This window comes from Sesamum indicum, linkage group LG6 (genome assembly GCF_000512975.1).
Source record: "Sesamum indicum cultivar Zhongzhi No. 13 linkage group LG6, S_indicum_v1.0, whole genome shotgun sequence".
Classification (NCBI taxonomy): domain Eukaryota; kingdom Viridiplantae; phylum Streptophyta; class Magnoliopsida; order Lamiales; family Pedaliaceae; genus Sesamum; species Sesamum indicum.
This window is the reverse complement of record NC_026150.1, coordinates 583,261-604,883: the sequence shown is the minus strand read 5'-3', so window position 1 is coordinate 604,883 and position 21,623 is coordinate 583,261. Positions and strand designations below refer to the sequence as shown.

Sequence of the window (21,623 nt, the reverse complement as noted above, 5' to 3'; positions counted from 1 at the left end):
GTAATTACGCAAAAGACGCAATTGATTTTTATAAGTAGACTATAAATTAAGAAATATAAATGTAATTATCTGTTAATTGTATGATCTTTGGCCCTCTTTCATTTCCTTCTATATATAATAAATCTGAAAACAGCTGACCAATTTTCATTTCTTTACACTCATGGAATCTCTTAATTATGTAAAATTAAGCTCAAGTACATACATGGAGTCCCCTGGAAAGAATGAAGGAAGAATCTGAAAAGCAAACAAATGTTACTTTCCTTCCATATCTACTGCTGCATAAGTACGAGAATTAGCAGTATCAATGTAAGAATGGTGCTGAATACAGCAGAGGCCGCAGCCTTTCTACGTGCGCTGCTCGGAAGTATTGTCGGAATCGAACACTCTTCCCCGTTAAAATAAACCTTCGTGGGAAATCCATCTCGACGGGCCACATTAACTCCAGCAGCTATTTTCTTCTTGGTAAAGGATATAACTGACTGCTGCGAGCCCGGAACCCGGGGATCTTTTCTTGGGTTGGATCCGTTTCTTTCTGCGATCAGATAGTTTAAGCCCGGCAACCCCTGTAAGAAGAGTGTGTTGTTGTTGGAATCAGGCAGCACTTTTCCATCCATAGAGTAAACTTTTTCAAATCCAGGTATGACTCTGTCCAATTCAACTGAAGCGAACCAATCTACAATATCAGTATCACCCCAATTGAACAGCGTGATTCTTGCACTCCAGCCGTCTTTGAAATCCGACAGCAAGTGCCAGTTGATGCTAACGCCGCAGTTGTCCCCACAGGGCAATGGATTCGGGATCTCACGCCTCTTCAAGTCTGCAAATGTCCTTGCCAGTCGAGTCCTGTTCTCGAACGGGACTAACAGAGCTTCAGCTGGCAGGAGCAGCGCCGGTTCGGTGGCGCTGCAGACGTTATTATTAGTGTTAAGTGGATTGCTATCACAGCCACAGGCGCAAGTGTTGCATGGAACAACAGAATCGTTGAAGAATGAGGAGAAGGAAACGCAACATGTGGGCTTCTTTGTCTCGTTCCTCGTTGTGTTACAAACCACTTGCCAGCTAGCAATTGCGGCTGTATTGGAGGGCAGCCCGGAGGGATTCGGGAAGAGTGTCGGGCTAACCCGGATAGGCTGCTCGCATTGGTAGTCTGGCCCGATGGTGCTGTTGATTTTCCAGTTCTGAGGAGGGGCGAGCTGAGTCTTGTTGAGGTTTGGCGGCATTTTATAGACTTGCATTTGGAAGGATGATTTGGACTTGGTCGAATCCATGGCAGGCGGTAGGATGATCCCGTTCCGACAGCAGAAAGGAACCATTCCGATGTTTGTGTCGTTGGTCTTAGAAAGAGGAAGGTCTACGATTGTTGGTCTTCTGTCGCAACTCAACGCTTTTGAGAAGTCGAAGGGATCTTTGTAGAACTGTCCCTGGTTGCCAAAAATGCAGTCGCCTGTATCCACAACTTTAGGATAAGCACCTCGCATGGAATTGATGAACTCCCCTCCCATCCAATCCCAGCTTAAATTCCAGTTCTCAAGCCGGCCAAACGGATTGTGATTCGAGATTGTAACTTGAGCCCAGTAATTGTTTTCATATGTCATTACTACGTCGTACATAATCGTCACATCGCCACTCTGAAGAGGCGAAAAATCTCCCATTGCTGTAATGTTTGTTTTCGCTTTCTGGTCTGGAATGCAACAAACCGTTGTGTCGTTCCCTGCCACGACCAAAGTGAAATATGTTGATTGATGAAATATATTAATTTGATAATACAATTGAATATAAAATATATTTTTATTAATTAATCCAAACATATTCTCAACAAAATTGAAAACAATTCCCTAAAATTGGAAATGAAAACTGAATCCTACCAATTAATACATAAAAAGGGGATTGATAATAGTGTTAAGCCATTATCATACCTTGTGTGGTAGGATTCGAGCACAAGAACCCATCATTAGCGAGAGTGAGAGTATCCGGCAAAGGAACATCCGGACCCCCGACTCCGAACTGAGTACCCACCAACTCCACCACGGCCTGCATCTGATTAATATCTCCGGCAGTTTGGATCGCTGTTTTGAGGTCAGTCGCGGGACTCCCGGCAAAAACGGCGCCGCCGCTGACGTTAGCCGGCAGGGAGGTACCGTTAGCAAGCACAGCGTTTTTAGCAGACACCAGAAGCTCACCGTGCTTGAACCCCACAAAAACCCGCCAATTCTTGAGCTCGTCCCGCCCGTTGTTGAGAACCGTTAGCGTGGACTCGAACCGGTAAGGCTGGTTAACCGGGTCGGCGGGCAAAAGAATAGGCGGGATTTGATTGCCTGTTAGATAACGGTAGGTGATGAGCACGCCATTGCAGCGAGAAGGCTGAGAAAAAGAGGTGGGGAGTAAGCAAAACAAGACAAGTGACAGTAATATTATGGGATTGGAAGTAGAGGAAAAAGGAGTGGCCATATCAGTTTAGAATCATGAAAGAAAGGTTGGATTTTCAGAGGAAAGTGGAGAAGAAGAAGGGGAGAGTGATGAATGTGTATAAAAGAAGAATGAAAGAGGTTGGTAATTAACATAGGAAAAGATGTTTGAAAATTTCTCACAGACATTGTTAATGTTTTGTTTGTTTGATGTGCGTAGTAAAATTGAAATGGTAATACAGTATAATAATGGAGTGGTGGCGTGCCGGCTTTGAGTGAGTCTACCAAATGGTAATACAGTATATGAATGAAGGCTGTATATTGTAATATTACATATATGTTGTAAGGCGATGACAATTGTGACAAATGTACAAAAAGAGAGACGGACGGACAACCTTCATATCAATATCATTGTCCCTAAAATATTATATTATTTAAACTTGGAACAACGTTTTCAATTGTGAGCAAGTTATGGTGAATCTGGTTCAAGAAGACAGCAACAGCAGCATTGAAGACAATGAAGCTACAACAACCTTTATTTATATTTTGTATGCCTAAAGTCGTGATTGAACGTTTTAGCTTAGTTAACAGCTGGTTTAGCAGTTAAAGTAGTTATTTCTTTCTTCTTCATTCAGTCTTGTAACTTACTTCAGTTTTGATGGTTATTTTAATTCTTGAAAATAGAATCCGTTTTACAATAAAAAAATTGAATTCGCAGGGATGGACCTATATCTTTTCTCAAGGACAATTGCAAACTTCATTCATTACTATGCATTTGGGCCTCCATTAAAAAGCGTCTTCTGGACAGCAAAAAAGGTCCATATACCATATCACTCGGCCGCCCACCCGCATTCTTCTCTTGTTTCTTTTCCAACCCTAAAAAGCGTCTTTGTAATTTTCCTTTCTTTTTACTTTTTTAAAAAAATATAAAATTATAAATTATCCAACTTATTGGGCCTTTTCCCTTGCTATATATTGTCGGGCCATTTGAAAGGTAAGTACACAAATAATTTCGTCCAACTAAATCAATCTATTCAAATAAACACAGCCTACTTTTTCATTTGTTTTTTAAAATTCAGTTACGTACTGTTTTAAGGCATTAATTACGATAACGTGAACATGGGAATAAAAAGAAGAGAAAAAGGTTGAGCAGTGCAGTTTTGGGAAGGTAATATTAAAATTAGATTGTGTAATAATAATGCAGAAGAGTCAGCGAGTGGTTTATTATGATGGAAGCAGTGCATCAGAATTCAATCATACCCTAATTTAAGTCTAAAATTATTACAGCATGCACTCCCCTTTGTTAATTTATTTATTTATGTTACGTATAAAATCTGGACTAGCCAATACCCCTTTATTAATTCGACCGTTGATAATTTAAAGCTGTTCTCCGCTTTCTCTTCTTTCTTTCCTTTGTTGACTTTACCCTCAAAAATAGGTATTAAATTAAAGGCCCAAACACGTCGGATGTGAGGCCAGACCGTTTTAGATTTAACAGGCGCCGTCCATCTGTTCTCATCCACGGTTCAATTCACTCGACCGTTGCATCCAAATTCTTCATTAAAAGCTGCCAAAGATTCCCCAAACATTATTTCAAATTTGAAACAGAGCCCATGATTTCATCTCTGTTCGGAGTATCAAATTACTTCTGTTTCAATTCTTTTCTGCTCCCTATATTCGTCATCAATCTCTTGAGTTTTCTCAATTCTTGGTTGTTCCCCCCACCCCTTTTTTTTGTTTAATTGAAGGACAGAAATGGTGAAAATGGCAGCCAAATCTCCGACCTCATCTCCGGTGACAATCACAGTCACTTCCTCCGGTGGTTCGCGCAGCATGGGATTGACAAGCCCAGTGCCCCGCCACTCTGTTTCAAACAACCCCAATTCTCCCTCTCCCCTCAGCGGCAGCGAAAAACGCAGAGCTTCTTCTAGTGGCGGTGGGAGATATCTTTCTTTCTCGAAAGATAGCACCGATGAGTTCGTAGCATACACAGTTCACATTCCTCCCACCCCCGATAATCGGGTTTTTTCTGATTCACAAAACAGTCCTCCTCTTGAATCCAGCAAAAGTAGAGGAAAAAACCCTAATGAAGGTTTCATTAAAGACACCATCTTCACTGGTGGATTCAACTCAGCAACGAAGGCCCACGTGAGGAAAAGCTCGGAAGAGGAGCCCGTGATGGCGAAATCAAAGTTGATTTGTGGAATGGAGGGTTGTGACGAGAAAGCTTTAGATGGGAAGTTCAAGAATTATTGTGAGTGTGGTTTTGGGATTTGCCAGGATTGTTACTTGGATTGTGTGGGAAATGGTGGAGGGCATTGTCCGGGATGTAAAGAGCCATATAAGGATATTACAGATGGCGAAAGTGAGGAAGAGCCGCGGTCTGAGGAGAAGGATCAGGCTAATCCACTGCCTTCTTGGGGGAGGGGAGTTAAGTTGGAGAAGAATTTCTCACTGGTGCAGTCTTTCAAGAATCCAAACCACGACTTTGATCATACACGATGGTTGTTTGAGACGAAGGGGACTTACGGATATGGGAACGCTTTGTGGCCGAGGGATGGTTATGAGTTCGGAAGAGGAACGGAGAGATATGAGAACCCTCCAGATTTTAGTGATAGAAGGAACAAGCCATTGACTAGGAAAATTGGGATTTCTGCAGCAATAATCAGTCCATACAGGTAATTGAGGATTTCTGGGCTTTAAGTTGTTCAGACCCTCTTCATTATCTTTTATAGTGTTTTAAAGCTAAAAACAGAAAGATCAACTTCTGATGTTCATTAATTCCAAAATAAAAGTTCTAATTTCTTGTGAATTATGTTTCTCTATGTTGGTTCTACTTAGAATTCCAAATTTTTTATACGAGGAGATGTTATTATGCAGATTGCTGATGGTCCTTCGCCTTGGGGTTCTGGCTTGCTTCCTTGCATGGAGGATAATGCATCCTAATCATGAGGCTATATGGTTATGGTTGATGTCTGTGGTTTGCGAAATTTGGTTTGCATTTTCTTGGGTTCTTGATCAACTCCCAAAGCTTTGCCCAGTGAAGAGGGTGACCGACCTGTCTGTCCTAAAAGAGCGCTTTGAATCATCAGAACCAAATCTTCGGAACCCCAAGAAGTTATCCGACCTTCCGGGCATAGATGTTTTTGTTTCTACAGCTGATCCGGACAAGGAGCCACCCCTTGTGACAGCAAATACAATTCTTTCCATTCTTGCAGTTGATTATCCAGTCGAAAAGGTGGCATGTTACGTATCAGACGATGGAGGCTCATTGGTAACATTTGAAGCTTTAGCTGAGGCTGCTAGCTTTGCCAGAGTGTGGGTTCCTTTCTGTAGAAAACACAAGATAGAACCAAGGAATCCTGAGGCATACTTTGGGCAAAAGCGTGATCCACTAAAGAACAAAGTGCGACTTGATTTTGTCAGAGACAGACGGCGAGTGAAGAGAGAATATGATGAATTCAAAGTAAGGATAAATGCCTTACCAGACTCAATAAGGAGAAGATCAGATGCTTATAATGCTCAAACAGAGATGAGGGCTAAAAAGAAACAAGTCGAACTTGGTGTAAATCCATCAGAACCAATTAAGGTCCCTAAGGCTACTTGGATGGCAGACGGAAGTCACTGGCATGGAACCTGGTCGTCAGCAGAGGATGGTCACTCAAGAGGTGATCATGAGGGTATTATACAGGTAACTCTTTTTCCTCTATCATTCTTAATTCTAACACTCCTTCACGTGCATGATTATCAACACTGGGATATAATTTGGAGTCCTGACACAATTGATTGTAATCACAGATAATGTTAGTCCCAGCTAGCGCTGAACCAGTTTTTGGTAATGAAGTCGATGAGGAGAACTTGATTGACACAACAGATATTGATGTCAGATTGCCCATGCTAGTTTATGTCTCCCGTGAGAAGAGACCTGGTTTCGATCACAACAAGAAAGCTGGTGCGATGAATGCTTTAGTCCGCGCCAGTGCAATAATGTCGAATGGTGCATTCATTCTAAATCTGGATTGTGACCACTACATCTACAATTCTTTGGCTATGAGGGAAGGAATGTGCTTTATGCTCGACAGAGGCGGTGACAAGATTTGCTACGTCCAGTTTCCACAAAGGTTTGAGGGAATTGATCCAAACGATCGTTATGCAAACCACAACACAGTGTTCTTTGATGTTAACATGAGAGCCCTTGACGGATTACAAGGTCCAATGTATGTTGGGACAGGCTGCATTTTCAGGCGAGTTGCTCTGTACGGGTTTAGTCCCCCTAGAGCCACGGAACATCATGGATGGTTTGGCAGACAGAAGATCAGAAAGCTTCTCAGGAAATCCAAGGAGAAGAAAGATGAAGAAGATGACGAAATGCTTTTGCCCATAAACGGGAATCAATACGAGGATGATGATGCTGCCAGGGCCTCACTTGCAAAGCAGTTTGGAAACTCTACTTCTCTTATTGACTCTATTGCTGTTGCTGAATTTGGAGGCAGGCTGCTTCATGAACTGAGGGGAAAAGGCTGTCTGGGAAGACCGGCTGGTTCTCTTGCAGTGCAACGTGAACCGTTGGATGCTTCAGCACTAGCAGAAGCAGTTAGTGTCATAACATGCTTCTATGAAGATAAAACCGAATGGGGCAAGAGGGTTGGATGGATATACGGTTCTGTGACTGAAGATGTTGTCACTGGTTACAGAATGCACAACAGAGGTTGGAGATCGGTATATTGCGTTACTAAGAGAGATGCATTCAGAGGAACAGCCCCAATAAACTTAACAGATCGACTCAATCAAGTTCTTCGTTGGGCAACTGGTTCCGTCGAGATCTTCTTCTCTCGCAATAATGCTCTATGTGCAAGTCCTAGAATGAAGTTCCTTCAGCGAGTGGCATATTTCAACGTTGGAATTTACCCCTTCACCTCCATTTTTCTCCTTGTATACTGTGTCCTTCCTGCACTTTCGCTCTTCTCAGGAAAGTTCATCGTCCAATCGCTGGATGTGACTTTCTTGGTATTCTTATTGACCATCACTCTCACACTCTGCATGCTGGCTCTCCTGGAAATCAGATGGTCCGGGATCACTCTCCACGACTGGTGGCGGAACGAGCAGTTCTGGTTGATCGGTGGAACTAGTGCACATCCTGCTGCTGTAATTCAAGGCCTACTCAAAGTCATTGCAGGAATCAACATCTCCTTCACACTGACATCAAAATCCTCAGCACCAGAAGATGGAGAAGACGAGTTTTCCGAGCTATACAAGTTCAGATGGACAACATTGATGATCCCACCAATCACAATAATCATGTTCAACGTCATTGCAATTGGAGTAGCCATCTCTAGGACTGTTTACAGTCCTTTCCCACAATGGAGCAAGCTACTTGGTGGTGTATTCTTCAGCTTCTGGGTGCTTTCTCATCTCTACCCTTTTGCAAAGGGATTGATGGGGAAGAAGGGGAAGATTCCGACGATCGTGTATTTATGGTCCGGACTCATCTGCATTATTATTTCACTGCTCACAGTGTATATATATCCTCCTCTGGGGACTCAAGGAAACATAAGGATTGAGTTACCTTGACCAAAATAGCCATTGCCTGTCCCGGGCAGCATCCGATTCTTCAGATTTCAAGTTGCACTCCACGAGAATGAAGTTACTCTACTTCATCTTGAGTTAAGTTCTTCAGTTTTCTACTACATATATTTATTGTTGGATGACAATATTAATTTCCTTGAATTCGTGTTCATCGTTTGGTTCATTGTCTTGATTTCTTGAGTGTAACGTCGTGTAATTGTAGTTTATGTTCAAGAGTTTTTGTACTTGTCTCATCTTTGCGTAGAATGCAAATGTTGTACATGATGTAATCAACCTGTGTCTTGTTTTTTCCTAATATGTGCAGCAACTATAGTGTTTATAAATGGACAAGGATTGAGCATTGACACAGAATCTTCTGACAGAAACACAGTTAAGTTTCTAGTTATCCTAAGAAGAAGGTAGAGATGGGGACCCAGAAGAAAGCACATGATCAACTTCTTATATCTATTTATACCTTCCATATTGAATGCGGCCTATTTTATATGTGCAACATGAGAGGACCATTTGGATATTATTTGGATGTTTGCCGTCTTTGTGCTGTGCTGGGCAATTATTATCATCTTAGGACTCAAAGAATAGCAAGCATGCAATTCCACAGAGTTGTACCACATCCCAATCTTCTCTAGTTAATGTGCATCCTTCCTTCACATTTGCAACGCTAGAGCATTAATTTAAGACCTAATCAAGGTATTAAATTTAGATGGCGATAGTGAAGAAGATGGATGAAGTCTCGTTGACATCAGATGTGGTCACGTTCAACCAATCACATCGCACGTAATTAAGCAATCAGATTCTATAATATTATAATGTGCAGTATTTTAGAAGTGCCTCTAATTTGAGGGGTTAGGCAAGAAGAAGAACAAGGTGGAGAATATTGGCAGCTCACCCTAATCCTTAATGGATGAGACACAAAAAATTGTGATTGGTCCACACCCAATTGAAATTGCAGTTTTCCAGCTGTAAAGTTGGGTGCGGGCTATGTGGGAGGGTTTCACTTTCACTTTCAGTTTCATTTCACCCATTCGCAATATTTTGTTCCAATGAAGCCAAGGCAAGGTCCTTAACACACATGCTAAAACGACAGGGGAGGGGTACGCTGGGAGTACATGGTTAGGGTTGGCAGGTCAACATGTACAAGCTTCAATTCAAATGAGCCCAGTCTGTCCGATGCCACTGTCTTTTTGCCCCCAACCATTTCAATTTCATAATAGGAATTGTTGAATGAATGTGTAGTAGGGGCAGATAGAGATAAAGAAGGCAACAAATACGGGGGATTTCCTTTTTGTACAAGGGATTTCCTTTTTGTACAAGGGATTTCCTTGTTCAGATCTCCCCACTAGTCTTGTTTCTATCATACCATGTTTCAAGTTAGATTTGCACGTTCAAAAATCCGATTTAAATAAATAAGTTAAATTATAATATTTTTTTTAAATTTATTATAATTATAAATATTCTTTCGTTATTTCAAAAATTATAAATATTTTTCTAGATCATGACAGCTCATTGTTAGACGATGAGCATGAAACTTATTGTAATTTGTCCAAATAATAATAATAATTTGTCACCAAATAACAACAAGGTTACTATGTTGAAATAAAAAGGCCAAATTAATTCTAGAAGCATCTAGTAATATTTAATTCCGGATCAAGATTAAGTTAGTGAAGCTATGATTAGGATAATTAGGATTTAGGACGAAGCTGTCAAGGCCAGATTGATCTTTTTGGTTTACCTTTTTAACAATTGGGTAGGGCAACTGTCAGATGCCCAGTCCCAATCACCCTTTCTATGCGATTATAACAATAAAATATATATCTATAAATACTTGACGCATATTAAATAAAATTAATGGTTAACTATACCTAACACTACTAAAGTATATCCTATGTCACAAATACCCCCTAAAAAACTCAATCTGATTAGTGTCAGATGTGGGATTAGGATAGGAGATATCAACTAAAACTGCATAAAAACTCGTATATGCAAATGTTTCAAGGGCAAAACAAACCATGTACTTAACTAATATACTTACAACGGTAACAAGGACCATGTCAATGTTAATGTCACTAACTACAACACATGCGTATCAACCAGAATGGGTCATTTTAGTACGTTTTAAATATTAAGCAAGTCTTTGCCACACAAAACATATTTAAAGAGTAATTGACCTTAAAACTAATTTCAAGATAGAGAAACAGAGAAATTGGAGGTGCATTGAAACAGTCCAATTCTGGTTAAGTTAATAGGGAGAAGCTGGGGTTGGGCACGTGTGGTTGGAGGGGGAGAGGGAATCGGGCCTTCTTTTTCAAACTTTGGACACTCTGTACGCAACAGGGAAAGCTGGGTCCCCATATTGGCTGCCGTATTTTATTGATATCTCCTACGCTCCACCACTCCAAATAATAATAATACACCACTATTACAACTCTCCTCCATTTTGAGAGCATTAGTTACAACGTTTTGACTAGCCGAAAAGAAGCCAACATCCATGTGGTGTGGTGTGTATTCTTCTACAACGGCTAATTATAATTGACTAACGTTGCTCCTAAGCGGTAAGCGTTGCCACACTTTCTATAACCGAATTTTGCTTATCATGGATGCAATAACAATGTGTTAGAAATCCCAATGATCGTAATCAAATAAGTAAATTGTCAGCAAGCAGTTGGAGTTTAAAAATTATCATTGCCTCGACCAAAAAAAAAACCAAGAAAAGGTCAATACCTAAGTGCCAATAAAGATTGGACAAAAATAAGAATAGAAAAAAGAATTTTCTGGTTCATGGCTTTCAGAAAAAAAAGAGTGCGACTTTGCTATTACAGATGCAACAACAGGACCAACACTAGCCAGCCAACAGTAAATTCAATAATAACAAGTTATAATAATGGTAACCAATGATCACAATTCACGTAAAGGATAGAAGGGTGGTGGTTAGGATGAAGGGTGAGATCACAAGACATCCGCCATTTCACAGGGAATCCCGTGAACTTTTTTGTAGCAACAACATTATCTCATCCCACTGCTGAAAGAATCCAATTCCAGAACAAACACTTCTCCGATGCCTCCAACAACAGCCGTCGCCCCAGCCCAGCCCAGCCCAGCCCGCAGCCGAAACACTATGTTTTATCTTATCCCACCTTATTATTAAATGAGAATTTAAAAGAAAAAAAAACATGGGCATTTTCTTCAATAATACAAAGCTTACAATTCTTCAGTCCACCTAGTTTCTTTAACGCATACAGGCCAGCACCACATGTGCTCCCCACTCACCATAATATTCGCCCCTCTCCATAATGTTTCGTCCCTTTAACATTATTTTCTATTGTACTACTCCAGAATAATTGTTCCAATTATCTACTGTGAAATGAGCTAGTTTTTTCTAAGTATGTTAAAAGGGTTGTTAAATAAGTCAACCCAATACCATGATTCCTTTACGACATCCACAGAATGGAGCATTTACTTTGTCAAAAAAAGGAGTAATTTCAAGATTACATATAAAAAGTCTGATCCAGGTGAGGAAGTAAATAATCAAGGTTACAAAGGTGGGAGAGAGGGAGAGCATGCCTCTCATTCCTCTCACCAACCTTCTATGAATGACCATTCAACATTTCCCACAAAATATGCCTCCATAATTATATCATATTCTTCCATAAACCCACCCACTAAGTCCAGCTGTCTACGAAAGTGCTATAAACATATACATATAGAGCAGACCAGTTTTTAGGAGAAAGGAAAAAACAAAAGAAAGAAAGAGACATCGTATAATAGACCAAAATTAGGAAAAAAGAAAAAGAAAGAAATAAATGAATAAACATATACAACGACAAAGTACAGACTGAAATTACTAAACTAGACGCAAGTAGACCGACAACATCGAGTCCTCTTAACGCTTTTTGGAATCCTTTAAGTTTCTGTATTCGAAGGCAATTCCGTCATTTTACTAGAACTTCCAGCCATTTCTCCACTAAAACTAATTTTGCGTTATATTGTATTGTCAGTCCAGCATGAAATCTTCGATTTTCCGTTCAAAGATTTCGGCAGAAAATGCACAGGAAATGGGAACTGTGAACATTCCCAGATAGAAAACCACACAACATCCGAATATGATATCCTTCTTTTTACTTTTTTTTATTTTCAAGAAGATAATAATAATAATAATAAAATACAGAGTACAAATCGATCATCACAGATAATGAGTTAATAATCAAAAGTTTAGAAGAAGAAATTAATAATTAAACAAAAGGAAGAATTGTAATGGAAGAAGGTTAAAAAGAAAAAAAATGGAAATTGTAGAAAGAAATAAAAAATATGAGCAAATGTAACAAAATGGGAACAGTCACTGGAGGAATTTACCGGCGGATTGCGGAGGCCAACCAAAAATTTTCACGTTGAGCGCCCGAACAAATCGAATGGCGCCCACAACGAGTCGAGTGGACACGGCTCCTTCGAGTCTAGCCGAAGCCAAGGCTTGCCGCTGCCGCTCCAGTGCAGGAGGCTCACTGGACCAGGATGAAGGTCCCTGCAACTCCCCCGTACGTTATCCCCACCCAGCCCATGCTGATTCCACCTATGCTCGATGGGCGCCACGTGTCCGGCGAACACCAGTAAAAATGGCGGCAGTGAACCGAGGTCGTAGATCCGGTTAACGCTTGTCTTCTGTATCTCCATCCACCGTTCTATGCGGCGCGTGTACCCAAACCGCCTCCATTTAGCCAGATCTATCACCATAACACCAGTGTTGAAATAACACGGCCTCCGACCAGAAAACACGCCGGAGAATCTAGAATCCGACCAGAAATATTGAGTGAAATATTTTGTGAAGTTCGCGTGACAGTATTCCGGTGCGCCGATTGTTTTCTTCCCTAAGCTTGTGCTCCAAAGCTTTGATATATCATCGACAACAACCAGATCCGAATCCAAGTATATCACTCTACTCACACAGGTTTCTAGAAGATCCGCCAAGTAATTCCGAGCGTAATTCAACGGCTGTTCAAGCGCCTGCCTAACGGAGCTTGAAATCAGGCTCCTAACTCTCTCCGGGTCGAAATAATACACTTTGAACTTCAATTCCGGGAAAGTGGATCGCACTACGGCTTCAAGACCGGTTTCCGAAACCAGGAAATGGAAAAATACGCTTTCCGGACACTTGGCGTGCTGAAGAATAGAATGAACTGCGGCGATTGAGCCACGTAGGTATTCAACATCGAGAGTAATCGCTACGTGAACAAGAGATGGATCGCAGACGCTGGACTTTTCTAATTTTGGCGAACGGCACTCATCTGCATTGCGGAATGCCGGGGCTCTACGGAAGGAGAATTTGTCCAAGGAATGTGTGGCTGTCGGCAGGCGGAGATACGAATCAACCAAGGAATGTTGTCGGCAGGCGGAGATACGAATCAACATGAGAAGATTTAATTGCCTCCGCCGGTGGGAAGGATTGAAGAGAAGGGGAGAGCACAATCATCACCATTGCCGCGGAGAAGAACCCCGAAAATCTCATTATCCACAGCATTTTCGCTCCTCTATAGAAGAACTTGTGCCCTTCTTTACTCGATTTGAAACCGAAACCACCGGACGAAACCGACGAGATAAGGAACGCTAGGGTTCCTCTGAGGTCCGCCAGAGTTAATGTGAGAAACAAACACGATACTGGGAGAAATTTATGGGGGGGGCCAAAAAGAATTGAATAAAATCCCAAATCCCAATGGGCAATTTGTGCTTTGCTTTTTGTAATTTCTTTTCTGTCTAATGGTATGCCGTGGGAACGAAGCGAGGTTCCATCTGAGAGTGTGGAGAGAGAAAGAATCAATCCATGAAGCGGAACGGTAGTTCAAAGCCAAGGTGAAGGAGAAAAGGCAATAGGCCTAAGGACTCTTGACGTCAATATCCGCCGACGTGCGTTGCAGTCACCCAGTCACACACGCACTCTCTCTCTCCTCTCTCTGTACATATCTCTTCTTTGGAGAAGGCGACAAACCCAAGCACAGAATTTACACAACTAGAGAGAGAGAGAGAGAGTCTGTGCGTGTGTGTGTGTGTTTTTGTGAGGGTTTTTTGTTTCCCCCATTGAGTTCTCCATCATAGAAATACAGAGACAAAAACCATGTTGTAATTTTTTCTGATTTTAATTCACCGGAGCATAATTCCCTTAATCAAATTCAGCACCAAAAGATTTCTTTCCATAAAATAAAAAAAAAAGAAACTAAAATTAAATTTAATATAGTGAATAGAATGTGACATAATAGAAAGGCCAGCTGTCTTTGTCCTCCCTCACATTCACAATCACAATTGCCTCCCAACACGTCCCTATTCCATTCAAGAAACACACACATCCTCTCTGTACACATGTGCTTTTACATACATCATCATCATCTACCTTCTCTTTCTTTTTCCTTTTTTCTTTTTAAAAAAAAATTCTGATTTCTTTCCAAAAAAACTACCAAATTTACAGGGTTTTTTTTCATGTAAATTAGTCTCAATTGTAATTGGGAACTCTTTAAATTGAATTGATTTGATGCCCATTCAGTCGATCAACATTATTATGCAATCACAGTTGTCTGGATGAGCTTATAAGATGTAATAAAGTATTTGGTAATTATTTAATAACTTTTAAAATCTTACCGAATTCTTTTAAATTAATTACAAATTCGTTATTATACTATAAATTCTATAAATTCAATATTTTGGTTCCGAACCAATTGAATTAACAATAATTGGGCTGTTTTTGTTTAGATTTGCATAGGCTACACAATAATATATTTAGTTATGAAAGGGTGCATGTACAATAATTGGCATGAAAATTATGCGCAATCATAGGACAAGGTACTTGGTACATGTACTCATCTACTCCTCCTTAAACTTATCAACTTGGATGCATACATTTTTACATAGTAGTAACTTTTCTTCCACATGTATATTAATACTAGTTGCATAATTCACATAGTTTAATATTCTTATATTGGGTATATGTATACAAAAGAAAGTCCACTGAGAAAATAATAATATCACCAAGTCAATAATCTTATGACAATAAATCCTTCAAGGAAACATTCTAGTTCATGCATAGCAGATTTGTTTTTATAAGATTGTCGTAATCTTAATTTGCTCTTTTTCTAACACGCTAACGTATTAAAAAAGACTTTAAAGTTTTGTAATTGTTTTATTGCACACACTAAAAGTATATAATACGCAGAATTGTATTTTTGTTATATTTGTTTCTTGATTTACTGTATCTACTTATAACTCAAACTTTTAGTATATTACCATAAATTGCTTAAATCATAAAAATAAAAAATCACAATTTCCGTGTATATATATATTAATCCCAATTCACGAAAGAAACGTGAGATAAATTGGTTTTCCCAAACAAACAAATATGAGCAACGTAGTGCAATAAATAGTCTATTTAAATTTTTTTGTCCTGAAGCAGAGACCGCTTCTGAAATATTCTCTCCGGACTCAACATGGGCTGGCCCATCTATTCACCGATGGCCCCATGTTTGGTAATGGGCTACTACCATAACTTCAAATTGTGTTTCTCAGGGTAAATTAGATTGATTTTTTTTTTATATTAGCTATAATTATAAGTAAATCGTCATTATTTTAAAAATTATTAATAATTTTTATAATTAATGATATTTTAATAAATATATCCATCTAAATAGGCTGTTGAGGTGATACATATTAGACGGTTTATTAATTTAAAATTTATTAAATAACGAATAAATATTTATAATCATACTTAACGTTATTCAAATATTTTTTCTTAAACCACAAAGATAAGAAGGTGAGTCCATCAAACAGAGAAAAGCTATTCTATTGAGAAAATTGAGTATAAACTCTTCAATTGATGTGTTAAGAGTGATCAAATCAAATATATAGTGTGTTGGTGTGACTATAGCGATTAAATTGAATAATAATTCAATAAGTTTTTATGGTGGTTACATCTTTTAATTAGAGTAAAATAAGGTGATTTAACCTGATTTAGTTTTATATTTTCCTTTTATTCTTTTGTAAAAGGAAAGTGTGGTGCATCGTACGACTGCCTCCAATGGAAGAGAGAAAATCTAGAGGAAATGAATGAGTGTAGTCATGATCATTGACTGAATGCATCTTTCCGCCAGTTATAAGGCGACACCTGGAGAATCGTAGTCTGGTTTGTCGTGTCATGTCAAATGAAGACAGCGACTGCAGGCGTACGGTGCACCAGTGGCAATGGGATTCATTCAAGCGTGCCTCGGTCCGTACGACATGCTCCGCCATTGCCAGCCTGGTCTCCATTTATGGGCTCGGGGTTCCCGCCCGCCCGCAGGATCCATCTTCGTTTAAACGGGTGGATCCGACCCGGAACCACTCACCAATTATTGTAGAGGTACACCCATTCTGGTGCCCGAATATGGATTGGGCCATAGACAAATATAGAGATCACTAACACCATAAACTGTAACGCCACAGGCAAACGAAATCAGACTCTGAAAATATTTTCTTCTTACTGGGCCTAATGGTGGGCCACTCATTAAAACCCTATGAGAGGACTTCTCCACCGACATTTAGCTCAGCCCGTAGGAGTTGTGTGAGGAAGGCCCACATGGAGTTCAGGCCTCACTTCTGTACATGCACAATTATTTTTATGTCATTTAGCAAATATTCAAACGTTAAAGATCAATTAAATATACATCTAAACAAAACATACTAATTCAGACAAGCATTTTATATTGATGGTAAACGATGAGATTGAGCAGCTTATAGATAATAGCTTGTGCGATGAGATACCAACATAAATGTAAACGTAGAGTTGGCAATCTTAATTTATTTTGAATTTAGACAATTAATTATTTTATGACGTGTGAAGAAGATTTTAGAGAAAACTTGTTGTTGGAGTTGCAAGCTTTGTCTGGTCCCAGAAACTATGGGAAGAGTCAATGGTCATACTTAGGATTGAATATTAGACAGCTAATAGATTTGTTTTGTGTTTGAGATTAGTCAAAATTCAATCTGAATATAAAAAAATAAAATTATTGTTGCTTATCATGCTGACTATCTACATCTGTAATTACTTGCCACATTTCTCTCCTTCATTCAATTCAAATAATACGTAACATATTCACTTAGGTTTTTAGTTTCTAAGTTTGGATTAAGTTGATAATATATTGAATGTCAACTTTCTCTTATTTATTTATTTTGAATCTGCATCTCAAAGTTGACTTCCCTATATCTGAAATGGTATTGATCGTGTCCCATTCTTCATACACCTTGATGCCTTTGCAATATAAGCCAAAAAGGCGTGAAGAAACATGTCAAAGAAACGCACAGAATAGCAGAGCTCTCGGATCGGAATCTTTGGCTGTCTAATGGAAGGATTGCACGGAATTATAATAAAGTATAGGCAGCAAGGACCAAATTGTAGTAAAATTTTAATACGTAATTAAATTAATGAATGGGATTGGGATTGGTTGCATGGTTGAGTTTTTGTCCAACACTTGCAGTTAAGCATCTCATGTATTGTAATTTGTGCACTGGCACCAACCAACCTAGGGATTCGGCGGTATTAAACACGACTTTACCTGTGATGTGATGATGCCTATTTCCGTGTGGAACTCCTTTTCCCAATTTCCTTTCTTTCAAGTTTCAACATCAATCACTTATCATAAGTTTGGTGCAGGTAGAATTGGTCGCTTATTAAATCATCATCATACTTTCACTATACTCACTCTATTTATCGTCCATGGATTCCACTCTTTTCCATTTGATCTTTTTGGCTGGATTTACATCAAATTCCCTTTCAGTTTGTTTCCATTTTCTATTCTCGCAATCCGAATCTTTTTTTTCATCTTTCTAAAAATTTAATTTAATTTTTCAAAAACAGCATGTCCAACTACCAATCAAATCAAACAACTGTGCACATATGAGATGTGGGCTTCTCATTCAATTGTCAAAATTGTACCGCAACACAAACGCTTAGGATGAGTCAGAAGTAAAGTTTGAATCTACTTAGGGCTCCTCTAGTTTTGTGGTTTGGATAAATAATTGATAAATTTGATAAATTAATAAAAATTATAAATTATTTACCTAATTAGATTGAGTGATGGATGAAAAAATTTTAATACTAAAAATATTAAATAGTTTGTGGATTTCTCAATCAGACCATATGTGGTTTGATTTCATATCAAATCCAATCAAGATTTGTCCTGAATTTGTAAGATTAGAACTGAGTCGATATCTTGAAAAGAAAATAATTTACACAATCAGATAAATGGCTCAATCCAAATTTATAGCTAAATGTAAATAGACCATAAGGGAACAAGTTGAACTCAAATTCAGTTCCAAATCGAGTTGGCTCGAGAGGTTCAACTCGCCTGCCATCCTTACATTAATTTTTTATATTCTTGATAATAAATGATATTAGTTATTTCATATTGTACTTCATTATCTCCAAACTATAAAGGACGATTAAATTATAGAATTAACTTCAATAATTAAAGGAACTATTCCAGAAAATTAAAGTTTTAGCAAATTCATCTGATCTAGTAATTTCTTCCACCAACCAAAACCAAAAAAAAAAAAAAAAAAGGGAAAAAAGACTATGTGTGTTGAGGTTAAAGCAAGAGAAGAAACATGAATTGATGTCACAATCAAGCAGGAAACAGTAGGCATTTGATGGTAATATGGGTAATCAGCCCATAAAAACACACTACCAACTTTTCCAAACATTAATTTATCACCAATTTTAAAGAAATAGGATACGTTAGTTCAGTTGACATCATCCCCTACCCTATCATCTATATCATTCCGGGTAAAAATTGAATGGAAAAAGAGATTTCTAGTTAATACATGGAAAATTGCAGTCGTATTTCAATGGAGTGAGATTCATTTCATTCATTTGTTTTGTGTGTGTGTGTGGGGGGGGTTGATAAAGCAAACAAAAAGTTAAACGAGAAAAGGTTGAAGTCGACTTGAAATTTTATTGATCTGAATTTACTGGAAATTGAAATATAAACAACAGCAGTTATGAATTAGTGATAATTTATTCATTACCGTCGGCAGGCAATTTCGGAGTCAATACAGGCGGCGTCGCGGGGCACCAATTGTCCCTGCGCCATCACAATTGATTTGTAGATCTCCACAAGCATCCGCTCGTCATACTCTTTCATCGGTCTCAATCCGAATTCCGCAACACCAGAGCCGGTATACGCGCCGCCAAATCCACCGGCTATTACCCTCGTGTTTGCGATTTTCATCATCATATTAACGTAGGCATCTCTCAAACCCAGAAGGAATTTCTTCGGTGAAAAGCGGAGCTTCAGTTTCAGCTTCAGGCGCGGCATCAGCTTTATCCGCCAAAATCGACGCCTCCGTGCGGATCCGCCGGGAGCTAGCTCCACCACATGAGTCTTTCTTTTCCGGCCGGCGCCGTTGAGCCGCTCGTAGCCTTTCCTCCTCCAGTATCCTCTAACTCCTTTGTATACTGTGGCTGAAACTCCTTCCATCCGGATTCCAATTTTTCTCTCTCTTCAATTCAATTGAGTGTATAAATAGTGGAAAGAAATGGGATTATCATGTCGAGATAAATAGGTGGGAGTTTGGGAAGAGGCGTTGGATATATTAATAGGGAGGAGAAAGAGGAGGAGGAGGAGGAGGAGGGTGAGCAATTAATGCTGCCTACTTGAAGTCAATCTTTACAAAACTTTTCATTATAGGGCGCGTTTGGTTGGAACAAAATTTAGTGGAAACTCACTTCCATTTACTGATAAAGTGGGTGATATCACAACCTTTATTTATTTGGCCGCAAAGTAAAAAACCTAATGAAAATTTCGAGTTCAAAAGTCAAATTACAAGTTTTCGGATAAACCTTAACCATTATAATTATTTTAAAAATAAAAAAATAGGACAAGATTAATGCTTAACGTAAGCTGGAAACAAGATTGTTTTTCAATTATGGACCATTCTCAAGTTTTCAAGTCTTGCATGAGTTGTCGTCCTCGGAGCTTTAAATCACTATAATACATTAGACTACACTAAATAGGTTTTGATTATAATTTCAATGTCTAAGTCATAGAAAGTCCTTTTGAGAATAATATCACTATATTAAATGAACCAACAATTATGAGTTATCGATCTATAGTAATTAGACAATTTTAATATAAAAATAGATCAGCTACATTCAACCTTATAAAAAATGCAATTTTTTAGGTCGGGAAGTTATTTATTCACTTCCTGACCAAGTCTTGGTACAAGCTAACTAGTGGGTACATTACACTTGAACATGTAATATTGAATTCTGTTATTATATTAGTATTTGACTATAGATTAAAAATTTTAATGCAACGTCATTTGATTTAAACCGATCGGATCCAAAAACTTCATCAACCAAACGCAGCCTAGCTCCCACTTCCATTTTTAGTATAATATTCACGGCTGCTGCTGTAGCAGGAGTTAAATGCATGTGTGAGCACCGAGGCACGCGGTATCCGTCGTATGTCCAAAGCATCCAATAACATAGATACAAAATTTTAATTTAAATTGAGTTTGATCCAACTGTTGGCTAAACATAAGATAATTAAAATTTTTTGTGATATAAATAATATAGAGTTTAAAAAAAATAATCAATGTCATATAATAAGTATATCATATTTATTTTATTTTTTAAGAATTATTATTTAAATAATTCAATAAAATCTGATTAGAATTAAAAATTTAGAAAATGAAGTTGCTTGACCGAAAACCATGGGCTCTGCGGCCCACCTGCAATAATGTGGCCTTCTTCCCATACGTCCAAAAAAATAATGTAAATTTTAATATAAAATTATTATTGTACTTTCTCAATATATAATCTCTTGATTATTTTATTGCTTTTTTTATTTAATTTCATCAAATTAATAATTGAGATATGTTTATATTGCCAACATGGAGTCATGATCTCTGAAGCCGATGTATATGTGTGCGAATGAGAGATGAATAGAGACAAAACATTAAAAAGTGGACGAGAAGTGGGTTAATTAATAATTGGGTTTGCAGATTTGGGACCAAGAAAGATAATTTTTTTAAAATGGGGTTTGTTGGAATTAAACTATTTATAAAATAAGTGTAATATACTTATTATATGAGTAATTATTTTTTAAATTAAAGACCAATTATACTTTTAATGTATTATATATAATTATTTTAAATTCGATAAAATTTGGATTAATATTTAAAAAATATAATATATATTAATAGAGTGAGACAGTGGTTGGAGGTGATTTAATTCATATAAATTGGATGGCATGAAGGAAGGAGATGTAATGGTACAATAATGAAGGTGCGAGAGAATTGTTTTTCACCTCATTTATGGTATGTGGTGGGTCCTGTATTTTAAATTTTGCATTTCACGGACAGACAACCAATATTATTCAACATTCATTATTAATCTCCTTCTACATCTCATCAACCTCTAACTTGTACTGCATTTTTTCCGATAATTTCCTCTAAAAAACTTGAAATTTATCTGAAAAATACACTTTTTGATTCTTCAAAAAAATTCTTTGCTATTAATAAAGTATATTTAGTATAAAAAAAAACAGCTAATCTTTACTTTTTGATACTCCAGTAATTACATTCGCAAAGTCTACTAAATCTTATGGGTGTTCAATATTACAGTTT

The 21,623-nt window shown here is 38.3% G+C and overlaps 4 protein-coding genes across 4 annotated transcripts; 1 reads left to right on the top strand and 3 right to left on the bottom strand.

Moving 5' to 3' along the window:
• LOC105163084 (COBRA-like protein 7) lies at positions 77-2,659 on the bottom strand. The gene is made up of 2 exons (XM_011081304.2): positions 1,917-2,659; positions 77-1,711 (listed from the first exon to the last, which is right to left on the bottom strand). Exons 1-2 carry the CDS (start codon positions 2,446-2,448, stop codon positions 270-272), a joined length of 1,974 nt encoding a protein of 657 aa, XP_011079606.1. The 5' UTR covers positions 2,449-2,659; the 3' UTR covers positions 77-269.
• Positions 3,951-8,331, top strand: LOC105163083 (cellulose synthase-like protein D5). Its single transcript, XM_011081303.2, has 3 exons — positions 3,951-5,083; positions 5,286-6,096; positions 6,204-8,331. Exons 1-3 carry the CDS (start codon positions 4,161-4,163, stop codon positions 7,974-7,976), a joined length of 3,507 nt encoding a protein of 1,168 aa, XP_011079605.1. The 5' UTR covers positions 3,951-4,160; the 3' UTR covers positions 7,977-8,331.
• On the bottom strand, positions 11,849-14,108 carry LOC105163082 (probable galacturonosyltransferase-like 7). The gene is given in 2 exon segments (XM_011081301.2): positions 11,849-13,358; positions 13,360-14,108. Coding segments are annotated over 2 exon segments (1,128 nt in total). The 5' UTR covers positions 13,498-14,108; the 3' UTR covers positions 11,849-12,368.
• LOC105163081 lies at positions 18,912-19,685 on the bottom strand. Its single transcript, XM_011081300.2, has one exon. It carries the CDS (start codon positions 19,469-19,471, stop codon positions 19,016-19,018), a length of 456 nt encoding a protein of 151 aa, XP_011079602.1. The 5' UTR covers positions 19,472-19,685; the 3' UTR covers positions 18,912-19,015.

Coding starts and splice junctions, on each gene's coding strand:
- LOC105163084 (XM_011081304.2), bottom strand. CDS start 2,448: ATGGCCACTCCTTTTTCCTCTACTTCCAATCCCATAATATTACTGTCA. Junction 1,712..1,916: donor CTCGAATCCTACCACACAAG/GTATGATAATGG, acceptor TGGTCGTGGCAG/GGAACGACACAACGGTTTGT.
- LOC105163083 (XM_011081303.2), top strand. CDS start 4,161: ATGGTGAAAATGGCAGCCAAATCTCCGACCTCATCTCCGGTGACAATC. Junction 5,084..5,285: donor GCAATAATCAGTCCATACAG/GTAATTGAGGAT, acceptor GTTATTATGCAG/ATTGCTGATGGTCCTTCGCC. Junction 6,097..6,203: donor ATCATGAGGGTATTATACAG/GTAACTCTTTTT, acceptor TTGTAATCACAG/ATAATGTTAGTCCCAGCTAG.
- LOC105163081 (XM_011081300.2), bottom strand. CDS start 19,471: ATGGAAGGAGTTTCAGCCACAGTATACAAAGGAGTTAGAGGATACTGG.